At 36.8% G+C, this 21312-nt stretch overlaps 4 protein-coding genes across 6 annotated transcripts; 2 read left to right on the plus strand and 2 right to left on the minus strand.

The window, feature by feature from the left end:
* Positions 1-2322: 2322 nt before the first annotated feature.
* On the minus strand, positions 2323-5112 carry LOC133863485 (uncharacterized). The gene is made up of 4 exons (XM_062299435.1): positions 4887-5112; positions 4035-4177; positions 3815-3905; positions 2323-2552 (listed from the first exon to the last, which is right to left on the minus strand). The coding sequence occupies exons 2-4, from the start codon at positions 4146-4148 to the stop codon at positions 2422-2424; spliced, it is 336 nt and encodes a 111-aa protein (XP_062155419.1). The 5' UTR covers positions 4149-4177; positions 4887-5112; the 3' UTR covers positions 2323-2421.
* A 2248-nt stretch (positions 5113-7360) lies between these two features.
* Positions 7361-9408, plus strand: LOC133864321 (protein yippee-like At4g27745). Its single transcript, XM_062300611.1, has 3 exons — positions 7361-7467; positions 7933-8059; positions 9023-9408. The coding sequence occupies exons 2-3, from the start codon at positions 7967-7969 to the stop codon at positions 9248-9250; spliced, it is 321 nt and encodes a 106-aa protein (XP_062156595.1). The 5' UTR covers positions 7361-7467; positions 7933-7966; the 3' UTR covers positions 9251-9408.
* A 4598-nt stretch (positions 9409-14006) lies between these two features.
* LOC133864157 (calcium-binding protein KIC-like) lies at positions 14007-14606 on the plus strand. Its single transcript, XM_062300408.1, has one exon. The coding sequence runs from the start codon at positions 14090-14092 to the stop codon at positions 14444-14446; it is 357 nt and encodes a 118-aa protein (XP_062156392.1). The 5' UTR covers positions 14007-14089; the 3' UTR covers positions 14447-14606.
* A 1821-nt stretch (positions 14607-16427) lies between these two features.
* Positions 16428-20035, minus strand: LOC133864349 (serine/arginine-rich splicing factor RS31-like). 3 transcript variants are annotated; one of them, XM_062300647.1, is made up of 6 exons: positions 19898-20035; positions 19439-19555; positions 17623-17735; positions 17257-17486; positions 16867-17145; positions 16428-16711 (listed from the first exon to the last, which is right to left on the minus strand). In XM_062300647.1, the coding sequence occupies exons 2-6, from the start codon at positions 19542-19544 to the stop codon at positions 16681-16683; spliced, it is 759 nt and encodes a 252-aa protein (XP_062156631.1). In that variant the 5' UTR covers positions 19545-19555; positions 19898-20035; the 3' UTR covers positions 16428-16680. The 3 variants fall into 3 exon arrangements, with proteins under 3 accessions (XP_062156631.1, XP_062156632.1, XP_062156633.1); XM_062300648.1 differs by lacking the exon at positions 19898-20035 and adding an exon at positions 19656-19768; XM_062300649.1 differs by lacking the exons at positions 19439-19555; positions 19898-20035 and adding an exon at positions 17870-18324.
* Positions 20036-21312: the final 1277 nt, after the last annotated feature.

Here is a 21312-nt window from a genome sequence, read left to right on the forward strand (position 1 = left end):
CTGCCAAGCAGTTTTCTGCTCAACTTGCAGCTATGGGTCAACCGGTTACTGAAGATGCTCTTATTGGTTATGTGGTTGGTGGTCTTCACCCGTCCTTCAATCCTGTGGTTACATCACTGTCTGTGGCTTCCTGCTACAAATCTCTCACTTTTAGTGAGTTTCAAGATGAATTGCTTTCTTATGAGCTTCTATTGGATAGCCAAACCGCTTCCAATACTGCAGACACTCACCAGTTTGCCATGTCCTCCTCCAAGCCTACTGCCAACAATTACAACCGTAAGCCTAAAGCCTCTAGAAAACGCTGGAATGGTCCTAAGACTACATCTTCTTCATCAAAGTTTCAGCCTCCATCTTCTTCCCCTGCCAGACCCCCATGTCAAATATGTGGGAAGTTGAGTCACCAAGCGTTGGATTGCTTTCATAGGATGGATCATGCCTTCCAAGGTCGTCATCCTCCTACTCAATTGTCTGCAATGGTGGCTACCTCCAACCAAACTGCTAATAATAGTCTTGGGTATGCTGACAGTGCTGCGAACCAACACATCACTGCCAACCTTGAGAACAGCCATGCTAATCCACCCCCATGTTAAAGCTTATGCTAATCTTCTCTCCATTAATCAATTTTGTCGAGATAATGATTGTTTCTTTCTTCTCAATGGTTCTCATTACTTTGTTAAGGGCAACCACACGGGTCTCACTCTTCTGGAAGGCCGAAGTGAAGGTGGTCTCTATCCTCTTCATTTGAAGTCTTTCTCGGTCAATAAGCAGCATGCCTTGACTGCTTTCTTAGGTGTCAAGACTTCTGCAACTGCGTGGCATTCTCGGCTTGGTCATGCCTCTCAGCCAGTTGTTTCTCATTTGTTGCAGCAATTTTCCCTTCCGCTCAGTGGGGTTAAGCATTTTGATGGTGTCTGTGAACCTTGTCAACTTGGCATAAGCAAGCAGCTTCCATTTCACCATTCTCTTTGTGTCTCTTTATGTCCTTTAGATCTCATCCATTCGGATGTTTGGTCATGCTCTATGAAGTCCTTAGGTGGCTGTTCTTACTATGTTCTTTTTATTGATGATTTTTTCATATTTACCTGGTTGTCTCCCATCCATAATAAATCATGTGTTTCAAGTTTTTGTCCAATTTAAGTCTCTTGTGGAAAATCAGTTCTCTTCTTCCATCAAACAATTTCAATGTGATGGTAGTGGTGAATACATGTCTAACCAATTTAAAAAATTTCTGGTTACTCATGGCATACTCCACCGTGTTTCTTGTCCACATATACCACAATAAAATGGTATGGCCGAGCGTAAGCATCGACATATCATGGAAATGGGTCTTTCTTTGCTGCTCAATCACATCTTTCTTCCATTTTTTGGGTTGATGCGTTTGTCACTTCTGTTTTTATCATCAATCGGCTTCCTTCTTCTGTTCTTGGAGATGTTTCTCCATTTTTTAAACTCTTTAAGAAAGGTCCCGATTATTCCTTGTTTCGTTCCTTTGGGTGTTCTTGTTTTCCTCTTTTACATCCTTACTCCACTCATAAATTAAAGTTCAAGAGTAAACATTGCATCTTTCTTGGATATAGCTCTAATCAACGTGGGTATCGTTGTCTAGATCTTGTGTCTCGTAAGGTGTATGTGTCAAAGGCATGTTGTTTTTGATGAATCTCGGTTTCCAACCACAGAGGGTGTTTTATCTGATTCTGCTCTTGTTGCTTCGGTCTCTACTGCTTCTTTTCCTGCTTTTCCTAGCTTTCACTCATCTTCTTCAATGCAGATTACTCCAGTTCCAAGTGTTGTTCCTCCTGCAGTGCAGGATCCACACTCACCTCTACCGAGTGCTCCTTTGTCCTCTCCTCAAGTTGATACTTCACCATCTATCGAATCCAGTGATCCCCTTATTTCTTCCTTATTCGAGGCTTCCTCAGCTCTTAGTCCTTCTCATTCAATGGTCACACAGTCTAAGACCGGTACATTGAGGTCTCAGTCCTTTCCTGATTACACTTCCTTCTTCTCTACCAAGCATCCTGTCTGTGCTCTTACCAGTGTCTCTATTCCAATTGAGCCTACATGCTACTCTCAAGCTGAGAAGTCTCCTGAATGGCGTGCTGCCATGGGTGATGAGTTTGATGCTCTACTTGCTATGCTGACAGTGATATGGTTTACAATGCTCAATGCTGATAAGTCAGTCATTAGAATTCCATTAGTTATGTCTGTCTGGCAAGCAAGCTCAGACAAATCCACAGTGATTGCCCCACTCAATACCATCAGACAAATCCACAAATTAAATTGTTAATAAATATTGTATTTAAAAAAAGGAAAAAGATATGATAATTAAGAGAGCTTGAGAATAAACTGAACTTCAAATGTGCAAAAACCTCCTTATACTGCGTAGTTGGAAAGACTGAAATATGTGCATGACAAAAGCATTTAATCATCACGCCATTTGTTTCTACAAGTCTCATTCAAGCACGTATAAAATGTTGTGGCCGGCTCATCGGCTGATCTAGTCTGAAATTGAACATAAGCAGCCCTTCCATGACCACATTTCGGGCATGATGCTGCCAAAAAAAAAAAGGTACGAAAGAAAGGTCCAGGAAAAACAAAAACAAGAAGTCAAATTGCAGTATTAGCCATCATCTCTTGAAAACATTTGCAAGGAATCAGCATAGACAAGAACATCGACAAGAAAACTGGAAGCTTAGCAATAAGATAATAATTCATGTTTCAACCTTCAAACTTTGAGCACCAAATAATCTTTGTCATGAAGCTGAACATCCATGACAAAGTTTTACTCTATCTAGTTCAGAAAAATAAATTACATACGAAGTCAATCAAGATCAATAACTCCAAATATGTAAAGAATATATCAGAGAACAGGATTTATCCCACACCCATGAGTAAAAAAGGTCTTAGTCCTACATTATGTCACTTATGTACCCTATTTTCTTTCTTGGACCATCTTACAACTCCCATCCACCCCTTTACCACCAAAGCCTAGCCCAAGGGAGAAAGGCTAATTTCTCTAAATCATATATCAACCGAAATTCCAAAACTGTGGCCTGCAATTTTTTCCTGGGCCCCCTCCAGTCCACCGAACACATTCAACTTGATCCATATAAAAGATCAGGGAGTAATTGGTTTTGCCACACCTGGCCAAACCATCCCAACTGGCATCTATCCATTGTGTCCTCAAGAAAGTTGTTTGTAAATCTAACCTATATCTTCTTGCTTCTCATCGATCTCAACAAATGGGATCCAAGCCATCAGCAAGCAGCATACATACAAAAGATATTACAATTTCTAACCACTTTTCAGGCAAATATAAGTATATCGTACCAAACTGGGTGGTCCGATCAGTTCAGCATATAAGGCCTCACCACCCCCCCCCCCCCCCAAAGTAGTAAGTAGCATGACCAAAAGTTTAACATTAAAATGGCGTCTGTGATATATATGTTATCAGTAAACTACAACTGATACAGATTGAGTCTCATTTCCATCAATACCATCAGACAGATTGATGAACTTCAACTCACACATAGAAGTACCAAATCTAACAGCCGCAGCAAGAATCACTGAGCAGAAAGGTGCAGAACAAAAAGGGAAGAAAAAAAACACAAAAAAACAAACTATGTTCAATTCTATATACCAAACACAACCAGTTAATGAACTAAAAAGAGTATTCTTGGGTGATCATCAAAGTTAAATCAGATAAAAACATTTATTGCAATACATATAAAAATTAACTATATTTTCTTTCTTTTGAGTTAGGAAGATGCTTTCTGACAAAAGAAGATATATCAAAATATAGCAAGAAACGCACCATCAGTCTGAGACGCATTCTTCATGTCATCATCTGTGACGACAGGCTCTAAATCTTTCTTAACCAGAGGTTGCTTTTTCTTTATCTTAACCTGCAATCATGAAACCACACACACATGGACATGAAATCATAGAGATATTATACATACCACAAAAGAGTAGAATGGGAGATCTTCACACATCAATCAGTTAACTACAATGACTTATTCAATGGACTATACCTTGTTCTCTAAGTAGCATACATAGGGACATGCCGGGCAGAAGAATCTAGAAGGACGGCCCAGATAGGGCAACTCATACTGCAGCATGGTCCCGCAAGTTGGACAAAATTCCATTTGTTATCAACTTCTAACACAATCCCTCTCTGCAATTTTTTCCCTCTCAACAAGTTAATACATTGTGCCAAATTGGACAATTATTCACTCCAATAACAAATAAAAAACCAAAAAATATTTCAAAATTGCAACCCTCCATTCTGAATTTGAATTCGAAAACAATAAACTTCTAGTGCAAACCCTCTGCATTCTTTTCCCTCAACACATTCATATATCATGTTTACACATCTGCAATTATTGTCCATAAATGTCTCTATACCACGCATTGCAAAATTTTTGAACCCAACAAATTAAGAAAATGAATATGAGTATCAAACAGAAGAAAAAAATTATGGGGAAGCCTTTTCTCAAAAGGTATCCATCACTATGTGGTAAAAGGATTAAAATTTAATGATGACCACCAATGCCAAGATTGTAGAGAACATTACAACAATACAACCGACAGTTAAATCAACCTATTTTCGATAGAAGGATAACTAGAACTTACACAATACAAGAGAGTTAGTTCTTAATCTAAAAGATTATATGAGAAATGTTAACAGTAATCCCATATAAAACCCGGAATAGCAATTCGAAAAAGATTTTGTTGTTTTAAAAAAAAAAAAAAACAGCCTTTGTTAAATTTTTGCTCATGATTTCCAAATTTTTTCTTGCATCATACATATTAACAACCCCAAAAACTCATGGCAATAACAATAAGCTGTTCAAAGAGAAAGCGTTTGGACAATGTTTACATACGTGAGAATATGAAGAAGTAAGAACACTGATCGGGTTTGATTCGGAGGAATTTGGCATAGAATGCCCAGATGATTTCGGGTCTACCCGGATAATTTGGAATTAGAGTTTAGGGTTTTGTCTGAAACCCTAACTGGAGCCCTTTATGGTTTCGGTCATCAAGAGATCAACCAAGAGGGTTTGGACTTTTGGATCAGTTACATGGACTTTTTTTTTTTTTTAATACCTTTTTTCATTGCCCCTAGATTTTTCGGGATTCTTCCAGAATCCTTTCATTTATACCCCTGTTATTTTGAAATTTTTGTGTCCCATATTTCTTTTCTTCTTCTTTTATTAATTTTTTTTTTTACGAAAAAACAAGCGCATCATTATATATCTTCGACGTATGCTTATGCAGTAAACTCGAAACGAGTAATGCTATAAATCATATTTTTATTTTATAATTATTATATTATGTTTGTTAAGAGTTTTATATTGCTAAAGTATATTTAAGTTGTGGGTTTTATAAGCTTTGAGCAAACCTCTTCCCTTAAGGTGTTTTTTGTGAAAGATTAAGATTCAATGAACTTTATCATAGTTCAGAACTTCAGGACCTTGGATAATGTTGAGCATTCCTTTCCGTTGTACACGTGTTTGGATAATAGTATCACACGTAAGGGGCGTGTTAAGAGTCCCACATTGCTAAGGTATACTTGAGTTATGGGCTTTATAAGCCTTGAACAAATATCTTCTCTTAATGTGCCTTTTGTAGAAGAGTAAGGTTCAATGAACTTTATCAATGTTAACGTAGTTGAGCCCAACTTCTCAGAGTTGGAGCTGCCATAGCTTCTGGCTAAATGAATGGAAGGTAGGATTAGCAATTTTTGACACGACCCGCGAATCCGACACGTAGTTATAGGGTTCGAGCCTGTCAACCCGTTTATTTAGTAAAAAACCAAAATATAATAATGACGCACTGTTCTCATAGCTTGGTGCTAGAATAATAGTAAATTAAAGCAAGTAGTTGGTGGGTTGGTGCTAGAGAATTTTTAGTTTAAGTCAAATGCCCCATTATTAGCTCATATATGCCTAATCAAAATTCAAAACCCATTTAAAAAATCTTTAAAAACAATCGGGTCGGGTCAACCCGACACGACCCATTAACTAAACAGGTTAATCGTGTCATATCAAACAACCTGGCTTATAATCGTGTCATGTTCCGATTTTGTATTTCAACCCAATTAGCTAATCGTATCGAATTCAGGTTGGCAGGTCAACTTCAGCACGATTACCCGTTTTGCCAACCCTAATGGAAGGGAGCCCAAACAGTGAGAACAATAAGGTTAATGAGTGTTCCGCCTGCTTGGCATACCTCTTTTGTATGTCTTTCTCGTGGCAAGAACAAAACAAGAGGGAAAAACCCACCCAACTTGCCCAAAGCTCGAGGATGAGCTTCGCAGTGCCAATTCCCTTGTTAAAAAAATAATCTAATGATTGATAGCGCCATATCAACAAAATAAAATAATAATAATGTTCCGTTTGTTTCGGTGTAAAATGATTTCTGGAAAATGATTTTCGTATTTTATAGTGTTTGGTAGGGGCGAAAATAATGGTCAACGAAAACCATTTTCAGTTTGACCGTAAAATCTTTTTTAATTTTTGAAAAATGATTTATAGTTTTAAAAACCGTAAATCGTTTTCCGAAATTATATTCTTTGTCATTGCACGCACGTTTGATATCTGACTGCTTGAATTCGGCAATAGTCGGTCGTCCAAAACCAGGCGGCACCGAAATCCGGCATCATCTAGGCAGCGGAATAATGCCGGCGCCGGAATCCGGCGACATCCGGCCACCGTCGCCGGATGCCGGCGGACCAGATTCTGGCAGAATCTGGTCGAAATCCGGCCATGGTCAGAAATCGGCCGGAATCCGACCTGATCAGCCACTAATCCGACCGGATCTGGCCAAAATGGTCGGAATCCAGCCGGATATGACCGGACCCAGCCACTGATTCGACCGGATCTGATAGGAGTCAGAGGAGTCCTACCAGAATCTGGCAACGGCTAGTCGCCGTTGCCGGATTCCGGTGACAGCTGCATTTTCCCTCTTCGTAATTTTTTCGTGCGAACCAAACGCCGAAAAATATTTTCAAGAAAATAATTTTTTTCTGAAATTGATTTCGTCGAAAATATTTTACGACGAAACCATTTTACGTCGAAACAAACAGAGCATAAGACAAAAGAGTAGTTTCTGCTCAAACCTTATCACAATAAGACTCTCTCACACACTCATAGTTGGATTTTAGGTTGACACTCATAATGGGTACTCCATTTAACATATAGATTTAGATAATTCTATTTAAATTTCGAAAGTTAACAGATAAACTCAATTGATTAGGGATAGTGTCCAACTACAAGAGTTATAGAACTCTAATAGAATTAATTAATTAATTAATTTATCTATTTCTCCATTTAAGTTTGAATAAATCTCAACCAGAAAATGTATTATCTCTACAACTATCTAGGTTCTGGAAAAATTGTGGTTTTCACAGTAGACTACTAACCACGAGTCCTTGGATTTTTAATAGATTTGTTTTTTGAAAAGGTAAGTATATATGATTAGCTTGCGGAAAAATAAATAATAGGCTTTTGATCCTTTTAATAATATTTCAAGCTTCTCCTTTAATCCATTCATTTTCGTATATCTGTTTATTTTTTAATGGGTAGGTGCTAAACTAGTTCCTAATCAACAAACAAGGATGATCTTGATTTAGTTATATTTACTTTTTTATTTCTTTATTTATTTTCAATATTGATTTTTTAATGCTAATGGGACTCAATATTCAATCTAATTCTGTCTTTATCAACCCCAATTGTTTGTTTATCAATCAATGTCTTGTGTCTTGTTTGGAATCTTGAGTCAATCTTTTCATTAAACTACATCTCAATCATTGATGCCAATCTTCATCTTTTTCATAGCCAAAAGATGGGTTTGGCGAATTCATTTGCTTTTCAGTCTTTTTGAGGCCGGAGAAGTTTGGGTTGTAATTATTAATTGATTTTTCTTGAGATTTTTGCATTGATCGAGCCAATTCTACAAGGCAATGGAGGGCTTGGTTGGGCCACGGTTGTACAGCTGCTGCAAGTGCCGGAACCATGTATCTCGTCACGACGATATCATTTCCAAGGCTTTCCAGGTGAACTCACTCTTGATAATTGATATGATCTTCTCCAAGTTTGGAATATCTAGGCTTAAATTGATCAAATTTGTCTGGTCAGAGTAGTGTATGTGATTCAAAGTTTGCTTTGTGGTGGCTATATGGATGGATGAAGTCGAATGTAGGCCCTGTTTTTTTTCGCTGTTTTTTCCTACTTTTAAGTGTGCCTAAAGTATTGTCCACCTGAAAATATTTTCAGTTAAGTAGAGAAAATAACTCTGATGAATCCAAAAATGGTTTACGTTGCTCTCCCTGTTATGATCTTTATGTCTCACATAGGTTAAGTCTAATCTTAACCATGTGTATATAAGATAAGCTTTTGGGCACTCTCCCCATGTAAACCAGTTTTTAACGGTGAGTTATTCTCAAATATTGTATTATTTTGTATCATAGTCAAACACTACATCATAGGTTTGAGTCACGAAGGGGGAAACCTATAGGCTAAATCAAAATACCGGTAGGTGAGTAGAGCCACCAAAATAAAAATGGCTAGTATTAGGTCAGTGTTAATAGAGTGTGCTGCTACGGACGTCAGCTGCGAAAGCGCGGTGATAAATTACGATTCTCGTGTCCCACATGGATTAATTCTAATCTTAGCTATGTGTATATAAGTTTTTGGACGTCCTCTCCTTGTAACCCGATTTTCAAGAATGAGTTTTACCTTAGGTTTATATTACTCCCACGCCTCTAGGCTGGCTATTGCGAGAGGGCTCCTTATGGGGTGCGCATTGCTCGAACATGATCTCAATCTCACCCCCAAAGACCTTTTATTCTCACACACTCTTCCTCCACATCTCTTCTTTTTCGTCTCTTTGTCTTCTCAGATTATATGGAAATATAGTAAGTATTTGCTGATTCTCCATGTGTTTGTTTTCTAGATTGCATATGTCAATTCTTAAAAAGCTCAAGATTTTTACATTGTTTTTTCTCAATATATTGTAGTCGGGCAACGGCAGGGCCTTTCTGTTCTCCCATGCGATGAACATTGTGGAAGGGCCAAAAGAGGACCGACACCTTATTACAGGTCTCCACACAATTGCTGACGTATTTTGCTCTCATTGCCGGGAGTTGCTGGGTTGGAAGTATGAACGAGCTTACCAGGCACCCCAGAAGTACAAAGAAGGCAAATTCGTGCTCGAAAATATTAAAATCGTCAAGGAAAATTGGTAGCAGACAGTAATGGCTGTGAATCCATCTTCTTCTTCTTCTTTTTTTATTGTTTACAGCTAATTAATTACTTCCTGCTTGTATTTGTGGGCTTGCACAAAAGAATTGAAGGGTGCAAAAGATTTCATTTTTATTGAGGGAATTTGTCATTATTCTTCTCATCTCATGTATACAACTGGAGCATACATTTGTGGGGGTGGGGGAAACTTGCATTAATTTCTGCATCAATCGAGAAGTTTAAGATGAATTATCTTTCATTAGTCAAAAAGAAGTACAACAGTCGAGATCAATGAATACAGATTGATTTTTGATGGCCACTATTACAATTAGGGAAGGAGTCCCCCTTCCAAGATAAGAGAAATTTTATCATAAAAGACAGCCAAGTTAGAAGCTAGCCAGAAGAGCTGCTTCTGTTTCTCCCTAGTTCACATCCATGGAGCTTATTTAGCTGTGCAAGCAGTCCAGATCTCACCTCTTTCATACCATGGATTCTTGCATGCATTTCAATCCACATTTGGCAAATATGACCAGACCAAACAAGACTTGTCATTATTATGTGAAAGCTTTTGCCTCTTCAATTTGCCACGGTCCATTGAAATGCCTTGTCGTCCCATTGGAGAAGCCACAATCATGGATGATCTCTACTTTCAATACCTCTGCAAAAGATACAAAGCACCACCATTGGATCTCCATTGCTTCCATCTATCTTTAGCTGACAACCTGTTTTCACAATATGCCACCACTTCAAAAGACATTCTGTTTTTCCAAGTAAGCTACCCTGTCAAACCATGTCTTGGTATGGCTTTCGAGAACCGAGCAAGTTTCCACCATTCCACTTTTAAGCCTTTTTTTATTTGGGTAAATGTAAAGTAAATTTATGAGTAAACGTGCTATTTGCGATTACTCCCTCAATTTTTTTTAAAAAAAAATTGAATTTACTTGTTTGAGTTTTTTACAAATTTTAAACGGCCCTTCTATATTATATCCGTCCAATAAAGTGTCAACCGTTCAACGACAGCAGTATTGGAAAGAGAGAAGCCACCCCCACCACCTGGTTGGCCACCCTATGGGCTGGGGGTTGCCGTGTGGGCCACCCTCCACAGGTGGAGGCCTGGTGTGGCTTGTGAGCCTCCCCATCTTATGGCGGTGTCTTGAACAAACACCTTCCAACATTTTGCCCATCATTCATGACATTGTTTGCTTTGAATAAACTACTCTTCAATCTGAACCATTCATTTTATTTACTAGAGATGTCCAGTTATTATATTTATAGGATGTAAGCCGGATTGTTTTTCTCTTTTTTTAATGAAAACATCTATCAAGTGGGTGTCATTTAGTCTAGTAAATAAAGTCTTTCTTTTCTCAACAAGAGACTTGTGATTGAATCATGCTAATAGCTTTTTTTATTATTTTTTTGCATAGAAAAGAACCCTAACTTTCTTTGAAGGTTCCAGCCTTTCTACTACATTTAATATTTTACTGATTCTTATTAAATTTTCTTTTTTTAATTTGTTTTTATATATATAAATGGGCAATCGGTTGATTATTGAAATTTTTCTTAGAATATTTTCTCAATATTCCATTTGTAATTTTATTGTTCTGATTAAACTTTTTTTCACTATTCTATGCCATTTTGTATAGTGAAGCAGCAGTACTGATTGGTGAAAAGCATTTTCTATGCCGGAACCGATTATTCCATTGCTTTTTTTTTTTTTTTTTCTAAATTAATTATTCCATTGCTTTAGATGTGAAGAACACGTCTCCCTTCACGATGACAAATTCATTGCATGGAAAAATTAAAGGGATTTGATTCCTGCACTACACCATCACAACAACTGCACAACAACTCATCACATGAGGGTGGACCTCAGTGTGTGGGGCCCACCCTCATGTTAGGAGTTGTTATACACTTGTTGTATTGGTGTTGTAAATCTAACATTTTTCAAAACTAAAAGGCTTAGCCATGCCCGGCCTAAAACAAACTTAATTTTTAGTAATAGAAAATTATGTGTCAAAATGTAGTATGTTTTCAAGGTTCAGGTTTAAAGTTGAGTCAAGATCAAAATGTGGTACAAAAAAAAAAAAATGTCAAAAATTGAAGTTTGAAATATTTGGGTTGATGCCTCAATCTAATCTTGTTCTACCAAAGTAGTGTAGCAAGCCCAATATCAAAAACCGTGACGTTTGGTCGATGGCTTAGTCTAAGCTCGATTGATCGAAGGGATACAAAGTTGTTCAATACTAAAAGACAAGAGGCTTGTTTGAGCGAGGTGATGAAATTGCAGATTTATTTGTGAAACCCTAATTTCTCAATCGATCGAACTTCATTTCTAAGTGTTTTAATTACAACTAACTTTGATCTAAGACTTTATTTTTTTTTTTTTCTCTATATAAACTTCGCATAACACGGCTTCCATAGGCTTAGAGAGACATTGTTTCATTATTATTTGAGAGCTCATTTTTATTGTTCTTGAGCCTAAACAGTTACAATCCTTCTTCATTGTTTCATTATTGTCATTCAAACAATAGAAAAACTTACAACCATTAGAATTCTAGGTTGAAGTAGACGAGGTTCGTTCATAAAGGTGATCCTTTTAGAAAGCGGCTAGAGTTCTGGAGCCACTGCGGTGGGAGGTGAATATGTCGTTTGCCGGGGTTACAAATTGAGTCTTGGGAGTACAAATGTTTTGTAAGCATGATTAATTTGCAACATAAGTCTTTTATAGTTGATGCTTTGGGGGTTGGCTAGCCTTGGTTTTACTTTTAGATAACCCTTAAGAAATGTTTCACTTCATTACCAAAATCTATGCTGTTTGATTTTATTCTTTCTTAGATTTTGGTGTAATGATTACTGTGATAATTTGTCTTAACAATTGGTTTGGTAATTTTATGTTTAACAACTAATTATGGTCTAAATCAGAATTTTCAAATCTAGTAAGGATGGATAAGCACAAGGAAGGAAAATATATCTTTGAAAAGTCTTCGTTGACAAAGAAAATTGGCAGCCAAGTGGGATTCCTATCCTATTGCAAATGCAAAGTATTTCATACTTGGAACATGTCCATCTTGTTTGTGCTCTTCTTCTTGTCCAAATACTCATTTAGCATTAAAGGAGTTGGTATCATGTGTCGGTAGGTCTTTTTAAGCACGTGCTATTAAAAAACGTACCTTAAGAAATACGTGACACTTTTAGAAATTGAATTGAAGAAATTTTTTTGTAACCTAATTTATAAGAAATTCATGTAGCTCTGCAATTATTATTTTGCAATACGTTACTGATTTTCAGGTGGGGAACTTAAAAGTTAACCACCATGCTTTTGACTAGTATGCTGCCTGATTAATTAATTAATTAATTAATTAATTAATTTTTTTTTTTGAAAATTGCCTGATTAATTATTGGTTATTTTGTGAATGGAATAATCTTCATTTTATTCTGTTTAGAATACTCCAAATATAGCAGTCATGTCTGTGATGTCAGCAGTGAGAAAGGAAGTGGGATAAATCCGATAACGATTTTAATTGGATTTTGAGATTTCTCATATTATTTATTCAAATTCTAAATAATTTAGACCGATAATTATTTTTGATATTATTGTAGAAGACAATCCATAAAACTCGTGGCTAAAAAATTTATAACGTGCAAAATATATGGTTTGGGAGGGCCGGACAAGACACGGACGAAGCCAGCATTTGGGATTCGAAAAATAATAATAATAATAATAATAAAATATTAGGGGTAAAATTTTTAATTTTTTTTTTAATGTCTTTTTTTTATATATATATTTTTAAGAAAACCTTGGGATCGACTTGGGGCCTCAAGCTTGGGGCTTGGGGGGCTAAGTCTCACTTTATCTAATTATTAAGTGAAACTGAACTTTAAACGATATTCTAAGAAAAAGCTTCACATTGACTAATCATTTTAGAGTGATAATGCAAATGTAACTAGCATTTTTTCATGAGTCGTTACAAGGCTCATATGAAAAATAAAGTTACGTCTATTATAACTTAGGAGCCGTGCAAGATGAAAGTCTCATGCACGGTTTTGAATGAGAGAAAAAAAGTTAAGAATCATTTTTTCGACTATGTTCAGTTGTTGCTTCTCTTTTTGATTCTTCGAAAGTAACTGCTTCAACTTTAGCCACTCAAATTTTCGATATTCCCTTTTATTTCTCATCAAACGAATGACATCTTTTCTAAAATTTCTAGCTATTCATAGCATGATATATGAGAATCCCATTACTTAGAATATTAAGTAATTTATTAATTAAATTTTAAGTCTTACTTATCGGGTGTTAATTAAACATGAACATGCTTCATTGCTCGAACTGTTAGGTTAGTTATGATTTTTAAAAATAAATAAATAAAATGGACGGCACATTTCATGGACATAAAACAAAATGGAAGAGTCCAAAAATATCAAAAACTGAAAGAGAAAAGGAAGCTTCGTAGAAGCCAAGCTCCTGACAAAAATAGCCTCTCTTCCAACCTATGAAGATTACGTCTGTCCGCCAGAAGATATCCTTTTGCCCTTCCAAATTCCAATAGCACCTTCCCAGAAGCCCTTCAAACTAGAATTAAAAAATAATAATAAAGTCAATAGTTTTCGGAACATTTATCAAGTGGTTGCACTACCATCGACAACGAAGAGCCAGAGAATCTGTACCGCCCACGTGTCTTGATTACAATATGCATGAGTTGCACGGCTCTGATGCCAGAACTTGATTCATGACAATTCATTGCGTAGACCCCCCACAAGAGAAAGCAATCAAACTTTCCAATTTCCATGCTACTGTTATATATATCACACATTTCTTCTTCATTCCAATATTGAAAAGAAGAAGTATGGAAAACAATACCAAACTCACATTTGAGGACTTGTTGCCGGTGATGGCTGACAAGCTGGATGTTGAGGCCTTTGTGGGTGAACTGTGCAAGGGCTTCAGGCTGCTGGCAGACCCAGAAAGGAGGTTGATAACGTCGGAGTCTCTGAGGAGAAATTCAGCACAACTGGGCATGGAGGGGATGAGCAAAGACGACGCCGAGGCGATGGTTAAAGAAGGCGATCTCGACGGCGACGGCGTGCTTAACGAGACTGAATTCTGCATCCTCATGGTCAGACTCAGCCCTGGGATGATGGAGGATGCAGAGGCATGGCTGGAGAAGGCCCTTCACCAAGAGCTCAGCAAGTCTTCAACTTGATTAATTATTAATTAATGTGTTACTACTATTTCTATGTTAATTCTATATTGATCAGTTGATCGTGAGCCAATTGTTTGTTAAGATTGCTGCAGGCTGTTGTTTTTCATCAACATGAGATCGTGCAATATGATTGGGAATTATGAATGGTATGTCTTATTAATGTTTTTGGGTCAACATATAGGGACCTAAACATCCGACAAACCTGTGAACGATCTTACGTTAATTAATTGCTCAAGACAAGGTGGAAACTATATCACTGATATTGTCATTTCAATGTTGAAAAGGATATGTTACACCGTATTTTGTAGCTTTTAGATTACATCTGCACAAAAAGAGATTGGGATCTACAGTAATTACCGGCCTAAATTGCTAACAATTCGGACAAGTAATATATGTGATTGGCTACTTATTTGGGCAGGTGAGCCCAAACAAAATATCTCGCATTATCTGTCAAAATTGCTAACAATTCAAGCAAATAATTGTCGTAGATATTTATTGTAAAAAGAAGAGGAGCCCGAGGGAGTTGCTCTATGAGACTGTGACTAATGACCTCATAGCCTATAACACTTCATTTTCAGAATAGAATTGTAGAACTGGATTAGTTACGAGTAGGAAATTGCCAAGTTAGATGTGATACTCAGCATTCAATCAAGATAATTTTGTCATTTGATCCACCATAATCGGCTAGCAATTCGGACAAATAATATGACAAAAGCTATATAAAATTGACGGAACAGTTCAAAGTTTAGTCGAATAAGTGTATTATAACAATTTGGATAGATAATTGCCATTATCCAATCAAATAATGTTGCCATCACCCATGTAATGTTGTGTCATTTGTAAGTAGTTGTGATGGACAGTTGACAAAATGCCTTGCAACCTCTGATATTGCCCCGTGATGAAAGAGTTGTCATTTCAGTGTCATACGTTTTTTCTTTCGTTTCTTTCTCCACAAAATATCTCTAGCTTGTAGATGTGTCATGTGCCATTCCGAAAACCGCAGGAAGCACACTAGGCTATATAGCCTCCACTTATAAGGTAATAATATAAAAAATAGATATTCATATTTGATCTTAAAATCAAATTATAACATTTAAAAATGCTAAAGTTAACGAAAAATGACTGTAAGCTGCATCTGAGACTTATTTGTGATAAATCATCTCATTTATATAATTCAGCTTTTGAGATAAAGTAGAATTTACTTTTACTTATTTGTGATAAATCATCTGATACTTGCTTCCAAAACACCTTAATCATGCATAAGAGTTCCTAACCGATGGGACACATTTTTTTAAAAAAAAATAAAAATAAAAAATAACCATTATTGTATCTCTTTCCTCAATTAAAAAAGCGAATGACGTTCAAGGACAGGAAAATGAAATTAATCATTTCTCTTTCAATATCCCCAAAAAAAAACCTTTTTAACTATATTTTCATTTGCTTGATTGATAAAGAGTCGAGTCCCCCCAATGATTTAAAAACAACGGTTCCATGGTTGCCTTCAGCCATGGAAATCGCAGAATAACTAAGGGGTGGTGGTCACATTTTACGGTTCATGAAATGGGGAGCACTTCCAGCCTCGGTTTTTTTCTTTCCAATCCTGCATAAGTAGAGCCTTAGATAGGGTTGCCAGAACAGCGCACACAGTTGACAATGAGACCATTACCAGTTTACCGCGGGAGAGAATGGACATGAAAATGCTTCCCGTACAGAGTTTAAACGACCATTATGACGAGGTTATGTACAGACCAACCAACAAAGGATGTTCAAAAGCTGATCAATCTTCCATTTACAAAGACAACCTTGATTTCGAATGGCGGAGTTAAGAATAAAGAATGATGGCACTCAAGGGGATGGAGTTGATTGGGCTGTTATTGGAAGGGTCTAAATTGGATGCCCGTCTCACGACTTATCGCACAGGGGTATCAGGTTTCAGGCTTTGGAGGCAAACCCCAATGAACTAAACTGTAAACAGGTGAAATGTTAAATGCGAATCACTTTAAACATAACATCGAGTCATTGAAACTTCAAAGTTACGCAAATACACTCGAGCCTAAAAATCCATAAATTTATCGATACCTTAAACCTAAAATCCATATGCCATACAGCGTACAACTGAAAATACCCAAGTACTGTGCGGAAATGCTTTCTCCTCTGAAATATGTACCTTAAGCTAAGAGTACCGAAATCCAAGTTCAGTTTTTGTTACTTCCCAGGAACCAGGGGATTATCCTTCAAGTTCTTGACCTTCTAAGAGGTGACCGGCTGCAAGTAGAGATTCAAGGAAGAAGAAAAAAATGAAGATTAAAAAAAAAATCAAATGCAAGACAAGCAAAGAAGTCACAAACACAGAATTTAAAAAATGCAAAATTTCACAAAATGATATTACCAACACAAAAGACACTACAAGTTACGAATACCTCCGGTATCGGCCATATTCTGGACTCCTGTTCCTACCATAATCAGGACTACGGCGCCTGTCAAATGTTGGGCCATTGTACCTGTCATAGACAGGGCTGCGGGGACGACCGTAACCAGGACTTGGGCGCCTGTGATACACTGGACTTGGTGATCTTCTGTAGGGACTAACCCCACGCCCACCATACCCTCCTCTTCTAGGGCTATCATAATACCTGTCTCCCTTCTCATCATCATCCCTCAGAGCATATTCAACGGATACTACCCTGTCTAATAGCTTGCTGCAATACGACAAAATATTCATCAATTTCAAAGGTAAATGTATGATAAGAATTATACTGAAATCACGAGGGAGTTAACCAAGCAATACAACGAAAAACCATACTACCAACCTCATGTGAGTACAATCGAGGGCTTTGGTAGCGTCTTCTTGAGTCTCAAACTGTACGAATGCAAAGTTCCGTCGAATACGAACATGAAGGATCTTTCCATAAGATTCAAAGTGTCTTTCTATATCACGAACAGTTGTACGTTTCGGATCAAAGTTAATTACAAACAAGGTTTTAGTAGGCCTCTGGTTTGCCGCTGACCTAGATCCATCGCTAGGCCGACCTCGTTCACCCTGAAAGAATAGTCATGATCAGGAAGAATGGGATACTGATTCCTATGCAAATTAGTCAAAAGAAAAATACTCATAACTTCAAGAACAAGATTAAATATAAGTGCCATAAAAGGGAGACTGTAAAATCTTATCATACCCTAGCCCACTCCACCGAGAGCCTACGCCTGTCATTACCAAATGGCCTATTATCAATGCCACGAATAGCATCTTCAGCATCATGCTCATCCATAAAATAAACAAAAGCAAAACCTGCAGCAATATATATAAAAATCAGAGGCAGAACTGAAGATGGGTTGCATTAGCATATCATCCACTCAGCTGGCAGCAAGTTAACCCCAGGTTTTCTTTTTACGCTGGCAAATGCTAAATAAAAAATACAACACCTGCATATAAGAGAGGAGCTGATGCACATAAGGCCGTAGAGGCGTTGCATGATGAACTAATGAGTGTAGCATGTAAAAAGTTTTAATCCAAAATTTCGGGTCTGAAGTGTCACTGCTAAGCATGCTTCGCCATTCAGAAAGCACGAGTTCAGTAACGGAAGACCTAGCATGACAGATTTCATTGATCCCACTATAACCAGTTGTTGGCATTGCATGACAGATTCATTGATCCCCTATGATCATTGTTCGTGGGCATGGCATAATAAATGAACTGATTCCACAATGAGAATTCTTGTGAAGTGGCAAGCGATGAAGTGAGTGAGTGAAGGATTGATCGGAGTGTAGAAAATGCAGGATGATGCTATCTTTGGGTAGAAGGAGAGCAGGCATGCAAGAAGGTTTCCTTTCCAAAATAAGTATTTTGCACAGATGTTGGCGAGCCCAGATAGAAGCTCACAGCTCATTTTCCATTAGTAGAAGCTCCTGCGTCAAAAGAAACACTTAAATATGGAGATTTTCTCCAACGAAATTGCAAATTTGTGGCTCCCATTCATTTCCATCTGGAAACAGGTATTAGATATGCACACTACACAAGTAGCTACATATCCAAATCCAATGAATTGATGTGTAGAAAACTTTTGTTAATTAAAAATCACCGTAATGGATATCCTTGTGCCCAGTAATCAAGGAAGCAGCCACAGCTCAAAAGTTCACCTAGAAACTACAACCCATACCACTCTATCTAAAAACTGATTTACCGAAGAATTGACGACGACAGAAAAAGGAAGAAGGGACCAGAAGGAGAGAGTGCCCCAAACAGACGAAAAAAAAAAAAAAAAGAGTTCAGTAATGAACGAACTTTAAACTTTTTAAGTTTCAATCAATTAAAACAAAGAATACAAGCCCATTTTTTTAGAACATCCAGATCAATCAAAAAGGTATACCAATAAAAATGGGGACCACAGGGCATGACTTTTCACATAATTTAACAACCAAATTGGCACTTCTAAGAGATATAGTAGGATACTCAATTAGAAAGTCAATACAAGAACCTCAAACCGTTAGATTATTCTTGAATCAAAATTTTGTATACCAAAGAAGAGATGAGCTGAAAGATTAATCTCGAATCATGTGATCAAATAACCCATCCCCAAGCTAATCCACAAATGGCAGGCATATAGTATCAAACTCCTGAAGGAAAGATAACCCACAAGCTCACACTTCCACAAGTGGACAACACCCAGAAGCACGTGTTCGATTGAAACAAGCTAATTACTGACTACCAATACTCAAGAATACATAACAGAACAATAGCAAACGACACAACATACACAAATTCCGGCTGGAATGTAAGCCACCGCCAGGAAAGGCTTTCCTATGATAATGCTACTACTTCGATATGGAGTAGGAAAGATCTAAAATGCACTAGTTAAAACCCACAATTGCCACGCAGTTATGAATAGCAAAATTCAGTCCACCTTAATGAGAAGTGCCTATATATCACAGACAACTTCGACATATATACCATTCAAGGCCTATAAAATGCGACAACATCAAAATCGAACAAACCAGATTTCATGTCCACACGCTCGATCTTCCCATACTTTCCGAACAAACGCTCCAGGTCAGACTGGCGGGAATCGTACCCGAAGTTGCCCACGAAAATCGGCCTCATCGTCGCAACCACTACAACAAAATGTACGACCAATAATCAGATAACACAAAATAAAATAAAATGACTATATAACAAGCATAAAGCTCCGTTTGGCTCCTGAGAAAAAAATACAACGAAAAAGCCAAGCCAGGTTGTTTATCTTCCTTCTTGGGAACCAAAAACTGAAAAAACCATAGAAGGAAGAATCTTCCTTTGGTTTTCGTCTTTTCTGAGAAACCAACCAGAGGAACAAGAAGATGATGAAAAACTGAAAAAACAAAAAAGCGCAAGAAATCACCGAGCAAGAGGAAGATAATGCAAAGGTAATTATTTAAAAAGACGAGACAGATTAACATAGGATTAGATGAAAGAACCTTAAAAGCCTTCGTTTCCTCTCAGGCAGAAGCCAACCCTAGGATTACAGAGTAGCCTGCGTTTGTGTGTTTATATTGCCAAACAAAAGCCCTGAATTTTTATGCTAAACGTTCTTTGTGGCCGTCCGATCGTTAGAGGATCGGACGGTGTTGCCTGGTAGAGTGGGTAGCGAGTGGACTTTGAGTCTTCGACGGATATTATGTGGTTCAAAGAATAATTAAAGCCCAAAAGACGTTATTAACTTCAATTTGGGCTTAACCAAGCGAAGGCCCCCAATTATCACGGGCCACGTCAGAATTTTTAAGATTAAAGGATAGATAGATGTTCATTAAATCATTTAAATTACCCTAACCAACGATAACATCTCAATTTCAAATTAAATGAATGGTTACGATATAAAGTTTGTGCATCCAACAATGTATATGAAATGTATACCATTAGATGCACCAATTTTTAATCATAATCATGAAATAGAGACTATTCATTTCATTTGAAATTGAGATGATCTTATTTCATAAAATTAACAGTATTCATTTCATTATCAGAATTTAAAATTAGTACATTTAACGGTATATATGAAATTAATGTTATTATGTATTTTAAAAAATTTAAATAATATAAAATTATGTATATAATTGTATACATAATTTTAACGTTAAATGTACCTTTAACTTTTCCATTCAAATTGATGACAAAGCTTCTGTCACGCCCATCATTCTCCAAATCATCCATAACCACGTATAGTCGTATACCTATTACTTCTCGTGAAATTTCAATTATATCCTTCAAAATAAATTAAAAAAATGGAAACAAATTAAAAATAGCAAAGTTAAAAATTAAACTCACCTCTATGAGGTAGAGGCCGGCATAGGTGGTATTTTCTTAAATTTTTCCTTCTTTTTTAAAAAATATTTTCTCTTTTTTTTTTTTATATAATTTTATTATTTTTACAGATATAATTAGAGTTTTACCGAAAGTGATAGATATGACATGTCCATTTTATTGTGCAGTTGCGGGTGACTCACAACCTCTACGTCTTGAGTGACGCAAGGCCACGCTATGAGTCTTCTTCTTTTTTTGGCTGAATTTTTTTACGTTTTTCCTCCTTTTATTTATTTATTTTTTTTTTTTTTATCTAAGGGCATAGTTGTATTTTTAAAATAAATTTTATAGGGGTATAACAGAAAACTTACACTTTAGGCGTTTTATTTAACAAAAAATGTTAATGGTACTAGGGGGTAATTGAAAAGAGCCAATAGATTATACTCCCAAATTGTAACTTTTTAAAAGTTTGGAGGAAGATTACAAATCACATAATAGTTAGAAGAAGGTAAATGTAGTTTTCCTTTTTTTAAAAAAATAAAAAATTATATAACTATTTTTAAAAGTGTAGAACCTTAGGGACCAATTAAGG

This window comes from Alnus glutinosa, chromosome 3 (genome assembly GCF_958979055.1).
Source record: "Alnus glutinosa chromosome 3, dhAlnGlut1.1, whole genome shotgun sequence".
NCBI lineage: Eukaryota > Viridiplantae > Streptophyta > Magnoliopsida > Fagales > Betulaceae > Alnus > Alnus glutinosa.

Bases quoted from the DNA above. Each gene is read 5' to 3' on its own strand.
- LOC133863485 (XM_062299435.1), bottom strand. From the start codon at position 4,148: ATGGAATTTTGTCCAACTTGCGGGACCATGCTGCAGTATGAGTTGCCC. The intron at 3,906-4,034 runs GTATAGTCCATT...TCATGATTGCAG, and splicing joins TATGCTACTTAGAGAACAAG to GTTAAGATAAAGAAAAAGCA. The intron at 2,553-3,814 runs GTGCGTTTCTTG...TTTTTTTGGCAG, and splicing joins GAATGCGTCTCAGACTGATG to CATCATGCCCGAAATGTGGT.
- LOC133864321 (XM_062300611.1), top strand. From the start codon at position 7,967: ATGGAGGGCTTGGTTGGGCCACGGTTGTACAGCTGCTGCAAGTGCCGG. The intron at 8,060-9,022 runs GTGAACTCACTC...AATATATTGTAG, and splicing joins TCATTTCCAAGGCTTTCCAG to TCGGGCAACGGCAGGGCCTT.
- LOC133864349 (XM_062300647.1), bottom strand. From the start codon at position 19,544: ATGAGGCCGATTTTCGTGGGCAACTTCGGGTACGATTCCCGCCAGTCT. The intron at 17,487-17,622 runs GTATGATAAGAT...CTATTCTTTCAG, and splicing joins TCTCGGTGGAGTGGGCTAGG to GGTGAACGAGGTCGGCCTAG. The intron at 17,146-17,256 runs GTTGGTAGTATG...GTCGTATTGCAG, and splicing joins CTCGATTGTACTCACATGAG to CAAGCTATTAGACAGGGTAG.
- LOC133864157 (XM_062300408.1), top strand. From the start codon at position 14,090: ATGGAAAACAATACCAAACTCACATTTGAGGACTTGTTGCCGGTGATG.